Genomic DNA, 16096 nt, shown 5'->3' with positions numbered 1-16096 from the left:
AATTAAGTTACTTCAAATTAGTGCTGTAGTATAGACATACCCTGAGAGACACTCCTCCACTGTGTGAAGATAAGGCAAACCAATTATTCTTTTATGAACCATTTGTGTATGATAGTGAGTCGTCTGCTTAGAATTTTTGCGTTTGGGATCTCTGCCATATGTACACCTGAAAGGGTAATGCCATGGGGTAGACAAAAATTTCATAACCATGTTGCTTTGTGTCCCTTTTATGTGAAAATCTCATCCTGACTTGCTTTCTCATTTAGAACGTGATGATGATGTTGTCCACCATTTTTTCAAGCGAGGGTCTCTGTGTGTATTCCATGTGAGAGAGATTAACAGGCAGTGAAAAAACAAGGGATGGGTGCAAAACACAGAAGTGATAACTGACTGAAATATTGCTGTCATCCATCGGGTGAATACTCTGTCAAGAAATGAACTGTGAATCGTCCATTTGTGGTCCATGTTAAAATCTCTGCTGAGACAGCCTGCTAGGAAGTTCTGCATCCCTACCAAGCATGCTGCTGAAAGGGTTATGTGATGGCACATGCACTAAGTCCAGATGTTAACTGACACTATTCAAAAAGGGAGAAATATCCTGGAGTTTTTTTTAAATTAGACTTTTCAAATAGCCACAGTTATTGAACTGGGCTTGATTTCTTTGCTTTTAGTTGACATTTCTCTGGAAAGAATAATACATCTACATTTTAGAAAATATTATGCAGTGATTCTGGGATTTTGTGGCCAGAAAAAATTGAAGTTCATAGATGAAAATTTTGATTACAATATCTACTAATTCCAACATATTAAAATAGTCAGAAATTCATGCATAAACGTATGTTATCATTGTAAGATACACACCTCTTCTAGTAGAACAGGGAGACCCAATCTAATTGAATTCTCAAGAGTACGCAGGAAACCAGAGTCAGTGAGCTTAATTATCTTTAAACCATATTTTGTTTCTTTGTTTCTTATCCATCGATTTGCCTGTGTAGGAAATAAGAGAGTGATCTCCAAGATTTGCTAAGTGTCCCATTTAACCAGGAAGTTTATTAGCATGTTTACCTCAATATTCAGAAGCCCAATTCTTAAGACCACTTTTTCGATCAGTAAAAGTAAATTAATTGCACCCACTCTTCAGAAGCATCATCAGAAAATACAATCTATGGCTGTTACATGACATAGTGTGATATTCAACTGTGCTGGTGCTATTGGTATTTCCCTGGTCTTTAAAGGCCCAGATTGTGCTATTGAAAGCACAGAATCATTTTGTGGAGGTAGTATGAGGCAGCACCCACTAAAGGAAGCTCTAAGAGGGACTGTATATCAGAGGTCACTGTCTCTCTACCAGCTCCCGGTGGCATTTTACACTGTGTGGTGCAGATTACTTCTTTTGGTGCACCCAATGCTGGTGTGGAGAGAGGGGGATTGGTCTCCTTCTCATCCCCATTAGGATGGGCATTAGGAAGGAACAATGACTGTGCTTATCTAACCCACCCATAATTCTCCTAGCTCAGTCGGCAGCTTCTTTCTTCCAACAAGGACACCAGACCAGGAATGTCTGAGGAAAAGAAAAGGATGGTGCTGCAGGTGGAGTGAAGAAGGAAGAAATACCTATCCAGCCACCATGGATAGTCAATTTAGACTTGGAATCTGTTCAGTGTAAAAATTAAATTGTAAAATTATATTCTCAGTTCTTTCATTGTGCTCACCTAACTCTTCCACTTATCACAATTTAGGGAAAAGGAGTGAACCGTGCAGAGGGCTTTTGCCTAATAAAATTGGCTGTTAGTCAATGGACATTTAACACTAGACTAAGGAAATTCAGATAACCACAACAGCATGTGGTTTAAATTTTAGCACAAAAAAAGCCACAAATTGTGAGCCAGGTATAAGCTGGTTTTTCTTTCCTCTTTTTCAGGTTAAATAAAACAAACAACAACAACAATCTTTCATTGTATGAAATGCTTTCATGGCTTCAGCCATCTTTGTGACTCATTCCTAGACACAACTTCTCTCTCATCTCTTTCATCTCTCATCAAGGCATCATACATTTTTCGTATTGTGGAGGGTTTCTAAGATCACACATTATTTATCATTAAAAACCTTGCAGTAAAGTTTCATAGTACTCTATTCATAGTATTAAATCTATTCCAATTTGGATTGGAATGAGATGAACTTGTGGTATTTTTTTTAAATCGCTGGTTTCTAAAGGTGTGTCTACACTAGGAAGTTATTTTGAAATAAATTATTTTGGGAATTATTATTTCGAATGTAACTATTTCAAAATGAGCGTTATTCCCCGAGGAAAGCAGGAGTATTGATTTTGAAATAACCAGCACGTTATTTTGAAATAAAGGATTTGGTAGTGTGGACGCTCCGCTGATTACTTCGAAATAACTCCCTTGCGTAGAGCAGAGCTTACTGAAAATGTAGGGGACAGATCCTGAGTTAGCATGAAGCACTGTAGCCCCACTGGAGTAGGCCTATTTGCATAAGCTGAGGGTCTGGTCCCAAAGCAGCAAAGAAAAAGGTGTCCGCATTAGAACTGTGCAGTACAAACACTTGCGGATGAGTTGAATTTTTGGAAAGGGAGCCGCATCAGCAGTTTGCAAGTAGTACTCACCTGATCCTGTGGGTCAATCATCAGTGGCCAGCGTCGCCCTCGAGTCACAAGAATCCCATTCTCAGTCGATACATAGTCACGTGGCAACCCATCCGTGTTCCACTGGCGAATTTCATAGGGATCTCCCAAAATGTTTATTAGACTGAAGTCTGGATTGATGGGAATCTCTAGATTCTGACATTTCTTGATCCAGCAATCTATCAGCTGAGATAGAGATCGATTAATTGTAGAAAAAAGTTCATAGGAGATTATATTACCTAAAGGGAATAATAACAATAACTGGTTGGACACTAGTTGGTAGCAACATTTATCATGATTGGACGACTGCTTGGCTATTTAGAGGGGACAAGTAAGTGCATCGTTGGTTCATTTCAGAATAGACAGGTCCTGTGTAAACTCTTCATAGTTGTCCCTGATGGCTGAATATGGACTCTGTGGACAATTTGGCTGAAGATCATTACTGCAATTGTGGGGGTCCGGTCCATATCGGATCTGTTCAGTGGTTAGAGCAATTCTACAGTGATGGTAGTTTGGTACCTTTCACAAGCACCACATTAAGGAGGAAAGAAAAGGAAATGGAGATTATTTCCACTCACCAGTTGCCTGTAAAGTGCTGTAAAAGCCCCATAATAAGCAACACAAGCAGCTGCTATGAATACATTCCCTATGATGTTGGAAATCTCGCCTTCAAAATTCTTGATGCTCTCTTCCCACCGAACTTGTTCATCTCCTAAGGCAGCTGTAAGCTTTCCAGCACGAGTGAGACGAGCTTGGGTAAGTGCCATATTCCTTGCTAAACAGCAATAAAAGCACTGGGCTGTGATTATTCTGCAAAAAGCCATTTTTTCCTAATAAACTTTTGCCTTGTTTCCTATCTTAGCTTTCTTCAGCTTCTACCCTTTATCCGAGCCTGAAGTTCTACAGTGACTTCCTGGCAAACCTCTTTTTGGCCTGTTCATTGAGTACCTCAGGACACACAATGGTGCACGACCTCATGAGCAGAGAAACAGCGGGGAGATCGCGTGCTAGTACCTCAGGCTTTCGACCCTTTCAGTGAGCTCTGCTGATGTGCATATTCACCGTATTGCTCTTGTGTACAGTCTGAGACTGTCTGGATCAGGGCAAGCTAATGGATCATGAACGTGACAGACTAATTGACCGGTTTAATGACTTGAAGAGGAATCACTTACCAAGGCTCTCTTTTTCTTCCAGGCTTTTTTCATACTGGTCTTGTAATGCTTGGATCTGATCCTCCACCTGTTTCAATTTCCTTTGCTTGTCTCGTAGGGTAGCCATGGTAGCATCAAGCTCCACCTAAGAATGTAAGGAAAGTTAGGCCATGGCTTTCAAACCTGGTGGCCCGATTTTCAGAAGAGCAGTAGTCAATGGAAGCAGCAGGTACCGAGGACTTGTGAAAATCCGGTCACTTATTCAGATGCCTATTTATAAGTAGCCTTTTGAAAAATGCAGCATCAAACCAGAACATTTGTGTCCTGTTAAAAAATAGCACTTTCATAATGAGGGCCTCTACCATTTGTCTAGGGAGTAAGTTATGAAACTCCCAGTCTTTCTAGTTTCTGCTGTAGCCAGTTGACACAGGACTGAAGGCTGGGGAAAGTCTCCCTGGGGCCACAGCTCTTTGACAACTCATCCCCAGATGACTTGTATTTAGTCAGTCTTGGAAGAACGAGGCGGCAAATTCAGGTGCAAATACCTAACTGTCGATCCTACCACCCGAATGGAATGCCCATCTGATGTTTAACTCAGCACTTTTAGAGACCGCAGGGAAAGGATCCTTGGAATGAGAAGTAACTTCTGGAGCAGAGCAGTGCAGCAATCCAGGGCACCACTGTCTGCTGGATTTGGCCCAAAGAGTTAAAACAACAATCCTGGATGAAAAAAATTCTGTTACTTGGATCAGAAGCTCTTTGGAGCAGGGGCTGATTTTTGGTCTGTGTACAACACACAGCACAATGGGCCCTGATCCATGACTGGCAATCCTAGGAGCTGTGAACTAACCTCATCTGAGTTATTCTAACTAATAAGACATTAGCAATATAGACACAAACCTGTGCAGCGTTTAACTTTTGCCTCTTTGGCTCAACTTCTTTGACGACTCTAGAGTATAAATCCATGGCTCTCACCCACATGCACATCGACCTACAAGCCCTGGACACCTTCTCTACTTTTTCAGGCACAAAATCGGGATTATTTATGTATTTCTGAAGCTTTAGCAATATTTGGGGCTTGATGTTTTCTTTATCATATTCTAAAAGTTTTTTGAGGAAATTGGAATCTCCAAGGAGCTGCTTTGCGGCTGCCCAGTCAGGCCTGAAAAAAAAAATAACAGTAACAGAATGAGACAGAGTCCTGATCTGAGAACTTGATCTTAGATGATGCTTTTCAGGCCCCTTCATCTTGCTTTGTAGGGTGTTTCGAAGAGCTTGTCCACAATCATAGCAACATCATTTACATTTTTATATCCTATAGACTAGATCTCCTCTGCAGGACACATGTAAGCAGAGGGCTAAGGTGCCCAAGGAAGGCTAAGAAGTGCTAACACAGTGAGACTGTAGCTTTGCTGTTCCAAATTGTCACTTAGCGCTAAGAAACTAGTGCTTTGTGAAAGTGTGAATTGAATTTCAGGTGGATGTCAGCTACTGTGTAGGCAAATTTGCTACTTCTAGAAGAATGGATCCTTTAGGCTCTCTGACACTGAAGTTCCAGCTGACTCACCACAGGCATGAGTCTGTACTTTATTCTCCTGAGACAATCTTTTAACCCAAGCGTTCAGCCTTTATTTCTCTCTCCAACAACCATATTATTTTCTGGTCTGGTTTGGTCCTGCCAAGGAACAACCTCTTTTCACAATAAAACCATGGAATCTGGCCTTTCCTCAGAGACAAGCTTGTACAAATCTGGATTGGCTCATATGAAAATGCAAAGCCACCGTAGTCAAAAATTTTGGATGTGGTCCGTATGGAGAACCCATCATCACCTTGGAATTCAGAGAATCAGAACTTCAGCTGGTGAGAATCCATGTAGCATCTTTGAGGTGCCTGGAGCTATGCCAATTCAGAACAGCTGAAGATCTGGCCAAGAGAGACTTGTACTGACACGATATGTTAGGAAACAATCATCAGCGAAAAATAAGATGACCAGTGTCTTAATGGTTCAAAAAGCAGTCTTCAAGAGCTCAGTGAGAAATTCTCCCAGTAGAAGAGAGAAGAGAGTTACTAAAAAGTAACCCAATCTCAAATTAAATAATACATTTGTTTTAAAGAAAAACTACCTTATATATAATCAAGAATTCATATCCATAGTTAGGAGTAAAATACTCAATGGTATTTACGCTTTAAGTGAAAAATATTCTGTAAAAGGGCGAATTTGACCTGTGAAATGTTCAGTTTTTGAAATATGGATTGTTTATCCATATTTTAGCATAGGGCTTTTCATTATTTTCCTATGCTAGCTTATTGATCTTCAGATACTCTTCATGCATTAATTGCTCTATTGCTCGAGTCATACCAACGCTTTATGCTACCAGAATTTGATGCAAGTGTATCAGAGATGACCAGTTTTATCATTAAGGATTTTTTTGGACATGCTTATAAAATAATTCCTTGTATCAAAGACATGCGCATAGTATGTCATGCAAAATTAATTGCAACCCTATAATTTAGTCTCTTTTTTCTCTTTTTTCTGGTTAAAAAGGGTACACATGATCTGTTACTATAAATTAGCAAAGGACCCCAAGACTCAAAGTTTGAAACTGGTTCTGAAACTTTGAAAAAGTTCAAAACTGGTTTAGATACTTTGAAAAACTTCACAAAGTTTGACATGAGGTTTTAGTCCTGCACACTCGTGAGAACTAGACCAATTACAAATTATAGAGGCCAAGATTGATCTGAATTTGCCCAAAAGTCAGGAGTGTTTTGACTTAGGATTTTGGTTCAAGCCCATCTCTTTCATAAATGTAAACACCACATCATGGTAGATAATACAATTTGTCTTAGTAGAGTATAGAAAGTATAGTGCTTGAGAGACCCACAAAGCAAAGCTAAGCAGTTGTGACTACTGCTGTCAAAGAGACAAAGCTCTGATTCAACCAAAACTGCCTTCCACATGGCTACGTCTACACTGGCCCCTTTTCCGGAAGGGGCATGTAAATTTCATCAGTCGTCGTAGGGAAATCCACGGGGGATTTAAATATCCCCCGCGGCATTTAAATAAAAATGTCCGCCGCTTTTTTCCGGCTTTTAAAAAAGCCGGAAAAGAGCGTCTACACTGGCCCCGATCCTCCGGAAAAAGTGCCCTTTGAAGTAGGAATAAGACCCTCTGGAAAAGGGCACTTTTTCCGGAGGATCGGGGCCAGTGTAGATGCTCTTTTCCGGCTTTTTTAAAAGCCGGAAAAAAGCGGCGGACATTTTTATTTAAATGCCGCGGGGGATATTTAAATCCCCCACGGATTTCCCTACGACGACTGATGAAATTTACATGCCCCTTCCGGAAAAGGGGCCAGTGTAGACGTAGCCAACGAGTGCAGTCTTCCTGTTAAATGTGAAGAAAACATTTCACTACAGAAGAGCTGGGGGGAGGGGGAAGAAAATCAAATAAAAAAACTAAAGAAAAAGATCAACAAATGATGGATTAAGATAAATTAAAACAAAATACTACTGAATGGCTTACTTTGCATTTAAAAGAATGGAGATTGCTTCCATTACAGTCATGACAAGATCCGGAGGCTTGGTAAAAACTCTAATTTCAGATATATCGGCTTTATCTAAAGAGTCAAGAGCTTTATTTGCCGCCTCTAAAGCCGGGAGAGCTTCGTCCAGATCCCGCTGAGCATCATCAGCAATTGCCTGAGTCTCTTCCGCTTTCACTTTTGCAATAGCTTCATCTTCTTGAACAACTCGGCGAACCTCAAAGTTAAAAGGTTTCAAAATACAAGCGTGATGTAATTGTTCTGTCCATATTTCTTTAATGGGTTTCCTTAACACTCACTTCTGTGGTTTTATGCATAAAGCATGCAAACTAGAATTAGAAAGCTTCCCCAGTCCTGACACATGCGGAAAGTTATTAACTGGAGAAAGATACCAGAATCCCATTACTTTTGAGGGGCAATGGTCAGTGAAGGCCAAGGATCTGCAAAGACAGATCAAGCCCTCTGGTGCCCTGGCTTTATCCTACCACTTGCACTGGCTGTATTGTCACGGGCCCCACCTCAGCAGCTGTACCCCCCAAGATGTGTGTCATGGAGTGCACAAGCAATGTTAACGCTTCTTGGAGCAGCATTAACAAACATGGAAAAGGTTTGCATAGACTCTGTTGCTTCCATAGAAGAAATGTTTGTATGGGTAGAAGCTACCGACACTATAAATTGACCTTTTTTTTCCTCCTCCCCCTCTCTCCTCTTTTCTGCTTGACATTTTTAGGGTTTCTGTGCCCGTCTGTGAATCTTGCTCCATATTTGTCATCTGAAGAAGGGGGTGAGGCCCACGAAAGCTCGTGATACTGTCTATATTTGTTTGTCTTTAAGGTGCTACAGGACCACTCGTTGTTTATGTTTTTTTATAGAAAAGCAGGACACAATCTGCCTTTCCTTTCCTGAAGTCCCTGCCAAGGCTCAGCTCCACACTTTTAGGCCAGTGTGTCACATCTAGGAGGATGGCATAGAGCCCATAATTATTAATCTTTATACCCATTCCTTCATCTATGAATTTCTAAGCAGTAACACACATTAGCTCATAAATATTACAAGGAAATTCTTTGTACCTGATCAGCATTTTCTTGATCCACTGCTAATTTTTCCATCAAAGCCTCAACATCCAGTGATTTCTCTACAAGGACCGGCTCTAATGCTGAGAGATCTAATTTCATTTTATCTACAAGCACATTCGTCTCTAATAGTTTGGACAAACCGTTCTTCACTCGGTCCCGAGCCTGAAGCACAATAAAAACAGTTTGCATACTTAATTATGTTTTCCCAAACACCAACTCTAAAAAGTACATCTGTCCTTGTTCCAAATACTGTACTTCCAACAAGTTCTAACATGATAAAAATATAAACTTAGCTACAGGTTGAATCTCTCTAGTTGTGCACTCTCTGGTCCAGCAACATCCATGGTCTGGCATGATGTTAGTTAGCCAGATGTCCACTTATCATGGGTGTGGCTAATTTTCCTGTGGTCCCATAAAGTTTGTTTACAGCCACCAGTCCTGGCTCTCAGTTTTCTGTGCTGTAATTTAGCTCTAATTTATCCCTATGGGTAAGTCTAAACTCCAAAAAATGAGGGGTACAGGATCTTTCAAAAATGGCTTTTCTTTATGAAAGAACTGCATCTAGACCAGGGTTTCACTTTCGAAATAGTGTTTTTGAAAGAATGCTGTGGTGCAATTATGCAAATGAAGCACGGGAAATTCAAATCCCAGCTTCATTTGCGATTTCGATATGTCTAATTTACATCCCTCTTTCAAAAGAGGGATGTAGTCTAGACATACCCCAAATGTCTTCTAACAGCCCAGGAAGCAGTGGGAGTGTTGGTAATGCTGCTAGACAATACTGACCACCAGTGGCCTGGCAAATTCTCCGGTTCAGCACCAGTCAGGTTCCAAGGGTGCCGGACTAGAGAGGTTCAAATCTGTACACATATATTTTAACATGCTGTAAGTTTTAGATCAGTTATAAATTATTTTATAAATTATTTGTATAAGAAAGTTATTTTAAGGGTGACTGTAATAACAATGTTATGTTAGTATGGATGTGACAGTATTTATACAGACAAAAGAGAAAATTGGCATACATGATCATGTTTAAGAAACAAAAGATGCCAGAAGTTTAGGCTCAACTTTGATTTTTGCTAAATGAAACATTTTACAAACATGAATATTATTAGAAGCGATGAGGAGTCCTGTGGCACCTTATAGACTAACTGAAGTGTTAGCTTTCGTGGGCAAACCCACTTCGTCAGATGCATGTAGTGGAAATTCCAGAGGCAGGAATAAATATGCAGGCCAGGACTAACACGGCTACCCCTCTGATACATGAATATTATTGCAATCTTTTTATACAAGGTTAACAAAAATCAATAAAAATCTTTATTTTTCTTTAGCTTCGATTTAATCATTGTTCTGAAATGTTTGTAGCCCGAGCATCTAGTCTTAGGACAGGAGATGGGGGAAGTGTAATGACTCCCCTTTTTTTCATTTTCCATGTGACTGAAGTGCAAAACAGTAGCAAAAAGGTCAAATAGTAGAAAGTAAATTAGACTTCAGAAATGCCTTATTTTAATACGCACTGCTTAGAAAAGTCAAATTGAGCTGGTTTACTACAAAAGAATTTCAAGCCATTTTACTTATCGCAAACCCTGAAGATGCTGCACTTTGAAGGTAAAATAATACAAGCATCCGAGGGGAAGTAAGACACATTTCTGAGACGCAATAAGCAGAGATTTTTGTTTAATAAAATCAAACCTACTGAGACCAGCTGCTTCCTTTTTTCCCCCAGCATAGACAAGTAGAGGTTGATTAATTCTAAGTATGAAGTAGGAGTTGTGTAATAGCGTCGCCGCAGCTCAGCATAATATCGATCTGCCATTTCCGTCACGCTCATATGAATATCTACACACATGACTGAAACTTTCTCTTTCAACGCGTCACTTCCAAGGTCAACATTCAGGAAAAATGTTCTGGATACCGAAAGAAGTGCTTCTCTGGGCCACTGTGAAAAGGAAAAAGATGATCAGAAGAACAGTCATTCACTTCATCATGGTCCAAACCAGCATTTCTGGTGAAATATGGTAAGTTCTTGATACAAACTAGATGTTTTCTCTGGACCACTGCAGAAAGATTACATTGTATTAAAAAAAAGTTGTGAAACGGCCCTGTGAATTCTATAAGCCTATTGCTATGAAAACTAGCCAGCCTTTGATGGGATGTTTCTGGGTAAGACTTGGTGGGTTGGGGTGGATTTAGTGATTCCTACAAGCTATGTAGACTTTGAACCCCATCACATGACCAAGCAAAGGTCTGCAGGCTGAAAGAAATCATGGCAGTGATTCTTTTGTGTCTCACCCCAGGTCACCTAGACCTTCAGCTTTCTTGCTTTGGCCTGCTGTCCCAGGACTGAGGAGAGGGGACCAAACAGAAATCAGCATGCTGTCTCATTTAGACAGCAAAGCCCTAGAAATCTGAGTCCTCTAAAGGACAGTGAAGAGTATGGATGGTGTGGGGAAGAGGGAATTGTTGGCTTCTGCTCCCATATCAGCTTGTAACATGAGGGCTGCAAGGGATAAAGCAGGACTGCTGAACTGATGCTTTGTCTGCACCACTAGAGGAAGAGAATCTGGTCAAAGACTGTAAAGATGTCAAGCCCTGAGGCCTGTGGACAAGTCTCAGCTGCTTCTAGTTTGTCAAATGTCTCAGACAGATGGAGAGGCCAAGATCCAATATGTTATCAGCGGAGTAGAAACCACAATCAGTTATTTAAGATACTCTAATTAATAAGAATCTCAGGATTAACTATCATTGAAAAATAACACACAGGCCATGTAAGCCAGGATGACAATCAGGAGGTTAGATTTGTACTTGATATTTTATAACATAGTATATATCAAAACAATGTTTATTTCTGAGACATCTCAAAGTCATTACTCTGTGGATCTTAGTACGTACCTGCACAAACCAATCAATAGTACAGCAATTCACCAGGGATGGAAACATCCGACATCGCGCTCGGAAAGCTTCTCCTACAGGACTCATACAGAGGACAATATGCAGCTTCTGACGAACTCGGCTAATGAAGTATTGAAATACCTGTTTGAAAAGAACATACAGGTTCTCACAGCGAACAGTAAAAATAAAGACAATGAGGTTGTTTGCTCAGAGTAAACTGTGGGACAACTCTGCTTTGGCTGAATGATCTAACAGGCCCTTTCAACCTCTATAGCTAGCCTCAGAAATTATCTATGACCAGCTGCACTCTTCTGTCCAAGGGTAGAATATGAATGTTTTGTCCACACATGGCAGACTAGAAGTACAGGTTAAAACTCTCTAGTCCAGCACCCTCAGGACCTGTGCCAAACTTGAGACTAGTGCCGAACCTGAGAATTTACTGCACCACAGGTGGTCAATATTGCCTAGGAGCGTTACCAACACTCCCACTGCTTACTGGGCTGTTTGAGGATATTTAGGGGTAAATCAGAGCTAAATAACAGCTCAGAACACTGAGAGCCAGGGCTGGAGGCTGTAAACAAACTTTATGGGGCCACAGGAAATTTGACCACACCCATAAGTGGACATCCGGCTAACTAATATCATGCCCGACCACAGATGTTAAGGGATCAGAGAGTGCTGGACTGGAGAGGTTCAACTTGTACTTATTGAAAGTCCTGGAAATTTATTTTCTTGAATGTAAACAAAATGTCATGTTCTCTTCTTTTACATTATATTTTCTGGATAAATACGAGACAGATAAAAGGCATGTGTTAAAATATATTTAATTCTTTGACAATAAGAACTTTGGTAATGTCTATTTCCAATGTTTTCCGATACAATGAATTTATATTTACAATATATCTCCTACCTCATCTCTGTTCCCCTCTGGTATTCCTGCTTCTTTAGCTTTGGGCCTGGTAGGGGCCAGAACCTGTTCCAGTTCATCTTTTTCAAACAAATTAGGTACTTCCCCAGAATTGAGAATATTGTTTATGTCTTCTAAGAACTCCTCTACAACAATCTACAGGTAAGAATTTATACACATTAATTAATATGAAATCTAATATGTACGTTCTCTGTAAGTGTAAACATGGAGAAAATCAGGAAAATAAAAATAACGGTGATGAATACGTAAAACTATAAAATTGTAAGTAGAAACTTCAATGTTTTTAATTGAAAAAAATGCATTTGAAAATTCTTCACTGTTAAATAGGTGATGCAGATACATCAAAATATGAACCCTATTTATTTTCTCTCCTATGCCCAGAAGTCTTAACAAACATGTGGCCTCTAATCTGATTCACGCACACTGTTTCGTATGATGTTTGATTTCGGTCTGTCAAAGTTACCACTATTGTGTGTAGGATCTTGTCATGTGGTCAACTTTATTGTGTTCACTTTACTACTTTGATATTAGTCTGTTTTGTGTTCAGACAGAGGACCGATATTTTCATCTGCTAACCAACCAACAGAAGAAGCTGCTCCTGAACAGGTGAATTGTCTTTTTCTCCAACTGTATCTCACCGGCATAGCACATTCTGATTCACAGATAATCGCAGTGCTGCCACTTTGCCAGGTGAAGGAGCACAGCTTGGTCCCTGCCCCATTCTCTGTCCCTTGTTCCCAAGATGCCCTTGTCCTCTCTCAGCTGCATGTGCAGGGGTGCCTGGGTTCTGTGTGATGTAAGGCTGGCAAGTGGAAACCAGCCCTTAACTTTTCAGATTAACCAAAGGAGATTTTTGATAATTATTGTAAATGTTCAGATATTTACCAGAAACCTAGCAACCTCTGTTTCACAAGCAGGTGTCTAGTTTTTATAGGGTGTATATATTAGGAACCTAACGCATTCAGGTCTCTCTCATTGCTAATATTGCTGGTTTTGTGTATACTCTGACCTCTCATGCAGGGAGCATAATAGCAGGTAGATGCAATTTCTTCTCTCTCCAGAGAGTGGAATGAGTCACTTTGCAACATAACCCTAACATTTTCTGTCATTTTTCTAATTTTCATCTAGCCATTGAGACTTTATTGCTATTACTTAGCAATAAACTGCCGATAATGCCAACAGGCTGTAATGCCAATGGAATCTCGATTCAGAGGCTAAACTCCTGTGAAATTACTCCTGTATTTTTAGATGCCCTGCTCTATTTCCAGTATGAAATGTTTAACATTTTTCTATGGTAAGTAAACCGATACAACAAACGTATATACATTATAAACACTGATTTTTTTCCCTACTGAGAATATCTTCCTTTGCGTAATTATTTACTTCTAGCTTCTGATCACGACCTGTCCTTTTTTCATCCTATGTGATCACATCATTTATTTTCACTAACATCAATCACTTTCTACTTTTTAAGTGCCTTGAAAAAGAAACCAATGGAGCAGATCTTCAATTGGTGAAATTCAGAATAGCTCTATTGACTTGATTTTTCACTTCTGCTCATCCTTTCCCCTTCAGAAGATTATCTTTGGTCCTGTCCTGATTTTGGCCCACTCTTCCTGTCTGACACCATATTAACTTACCATCTCAAGTCTTCTCTTCCTTCTTCCTGTACTGCCTTCCCATAATTCTCCAAAGCTGGAGGGAGCTCTTTCATTTACTCCTACCAAGAACTCTCCTCTTCCTTCCTCTGAATCACCTCATCTAAGATTATATTTCTTGATTTAAGCTTCTAACCTCACTAACACATTTTTTACTCCATAGAAACACCATATAAAATAAATAGCTTGTTAATGTGTATGTCACCACATTTCAATGATAAAGCCAACTGCATTTCTGGTTGCCCCATTAAACGTACCTGTGTGTCTGTGAAGAGGAAAACCATATCTTTGTCTTCTACTCCTGCCATCTTATACAGCTTCCTCAGATCGTCATGAAAACTGTCGTAATTATAACCACGGCTAAGTTCTATCTGAAAGCATTTGTACCCACATATATGAGAAGCAAGCCTAGTTAGAGACTGTTTGCCAGTACCTCCTACTCCAACAAGCAGAGCATTTCCTCTTTCCTGACGGATCATCCGAGCAATTCTACAGGAGAATCAAACAGAATTAAGAGTAGTAAAAGTGACAGCATTTTCAAACTGTGATATCACACAGGTATCATACTTCAGGGAAAGTCCTATAATTCTGCAAGTCAAACAATGAAATTCTCCTCTGTACAAAGCCAAGATCCCAATCAACGTTCCCTGAAAGTTGTGCACTTGTGCAGCCGCTCAGGGGAGATTCAAATGCCACCCAGCTGATTAGCAGAGTGCCCACAGCCACATTTTGTTTCTGCTGGTGGGGCACATCTGCACATGCCTCAATGCACATAAACATTTATTCCACACATGGATGGAAAATCCACACATGCATGAAAAGATTAGAAGGAACATTCCCTGCCATGCCCAGCACCTTTGGCAAGGAACACATGCAAATTCGCACAAGCCAAGCTCAGGGAAACATTACAGACACTGACCTAGCTGCATCATTTCAGGGTAAGTTCACTCAAAGTAAAACTCAGCTTCCTTTTGAGATCCCTGTACTACAGTCAAAATCCACCCATATATACCTTAGATTCCCCAACCCAGCTGGGCTATAGAATAGAGGTAACCCTTAACTGAAAATAGCTTTTGACATATTCTGACTTCAACAAGTTACTTATTATGGATAATTTCCAAGAAAACACTTTTGGAAGATCCTGTCTGCCTCTCTGATTGCAGGAGGAGTTTGCAGGGCAGGCATCTGAGAAAATACTCTTTTTAATTGCTTACTTTATCAATCACTTTCAGGGTGTTATTCTCATTTACTCTGCTTTGGACATAAAGTGGTATAAATAATAATTACTCTCACTTCAAATTGCTCTATACTCACTACGTGAGTCTTGGAATATGCCATGTATTAAATATTTATGAATTATACTAATACATAGATATATAACTTTATAGCTAGGTAGAGAATATAAACAGCATAGCTCAAGTTTGGATTGAACAAGGACTCCAAGATACCTTCTGTAGTTTTTAAGAGCATGCCACTAGGTTTAATATTGATGGGCCCCACTGTTGATTTCCATTTTGGACTGATTCTGGAAGAATTTCAGTTTCCTAGAAGCTGTATCTCATGAACATCAAACCTCACTTCTGGAATAAATCCTTTACCATTTTGTGACACAGTATTACAAATAAGGGTACATCTGTACTGTACACTTACTTCAAAATAAGCTATTCTGGAATTGTTATTCTGCAATATCTTATTTCAAAATAGCACGTCTATACTGCAGGGAAACCTTAAAATTAGTCCGAGGCAGGCTTCCCTAATTTAGATGTGCTATCTTGATTTAGAGCCCCAGGAGGCACTGGGGAGGAATAACTTAGAATGGCCTTGGTGAGGGACTATTTCGAAATAGCAGAAGTGGAGTGTCTACACGCCTCATTTCGAAATAGCTATTTTGGAATAGGTGTTATTCCTCATAGAATGGGGTTTATAGATTTTGGAATAAGCCATCCATTATTTTGAAATTATTTCAAAATAACGGATTGGTTGTGTAGACACTCACATTGTTATTTCAAAATAATGCTAGTTATCTTGAAATAATGGTGCAGTGTAGATGCACCCTTAATGACTGGCCAAATTTTCAAAGAAGCCTCCTCAATCTGCCCTCTATTTGTGCATGTTCAGAATATTAGCATACAGGCTGCCCCCGACTTGCGACGTGATCCGCTCCGGGGATAGCGTCACAGGTTGGGGGTATCGTAACTTGAGCTCGCA

General features: G+C 40.0%; 1 protein-coding gene across 2 annotated transcripts in view; it reads right to left on the bottom strand.

The window, feature by feature from the left end:
• DNAH6 (dynein axonemal heavy chain 6) overlaps positions 1-16096 on the bottom strand; it is a 149056-nt gene that overhangs the window by 52377 nt on the left and 80583 nt on the right. For both annotated transcript variants that reach the window (XM_075931311.2, XM_075931312.2), the window contains 11 exons: positions 14146-14377; positions 12213-12365; positions 11303-11443; positions 10107-10349; positions 8405-8572; positions 7316-7551; positions 4696-4957; positions 3817-3940; positions 3223-3419; positions 2627-2830; positions 862-987 (listed from right to left, as the gene is read on the bottom strand). In XM_075931311.2, the coding sequence (XP_075787426.2) occupies positions 862-987; positions 2627-2830; positions 3223-3419; positions 3817-3940; positions 4696-4957; positions 7316-7551; positions 8405-8572; positions 10107-10349; positions 11303-11443; positions 12213-12365; positions 14146-14377 (2086 nt within the window). The remainder of the gene's footprint in view (positions 1-861; positions 988-2626; positions 2831-3222; positions 3420-3816; positions 3941-4695; positions 4958-7315; positions 7552-8404; positions 8573-10106; positions 10350-11302; positions 11444-12212; positions 12366-14145; positions 14378-16096) is intronic.

Source organism: Pelodiscus sinensis, chromosome 6, assembly GCF_052426305.1.
Source record: "Pelodiscus sinensis isolate ZL-2025 chromosome 6, ASM5242630v1, whole genome shotgun sequence".
Taxonomy (NCBI): Eukaryota; Metazoa; Chordata; order Testudines; family Trionychidae; genus Pelodiscus; species Pelodiscus sinensis.
This window is presented reverse-complemented; position numbering and strand designations above follow the sequence as displayed.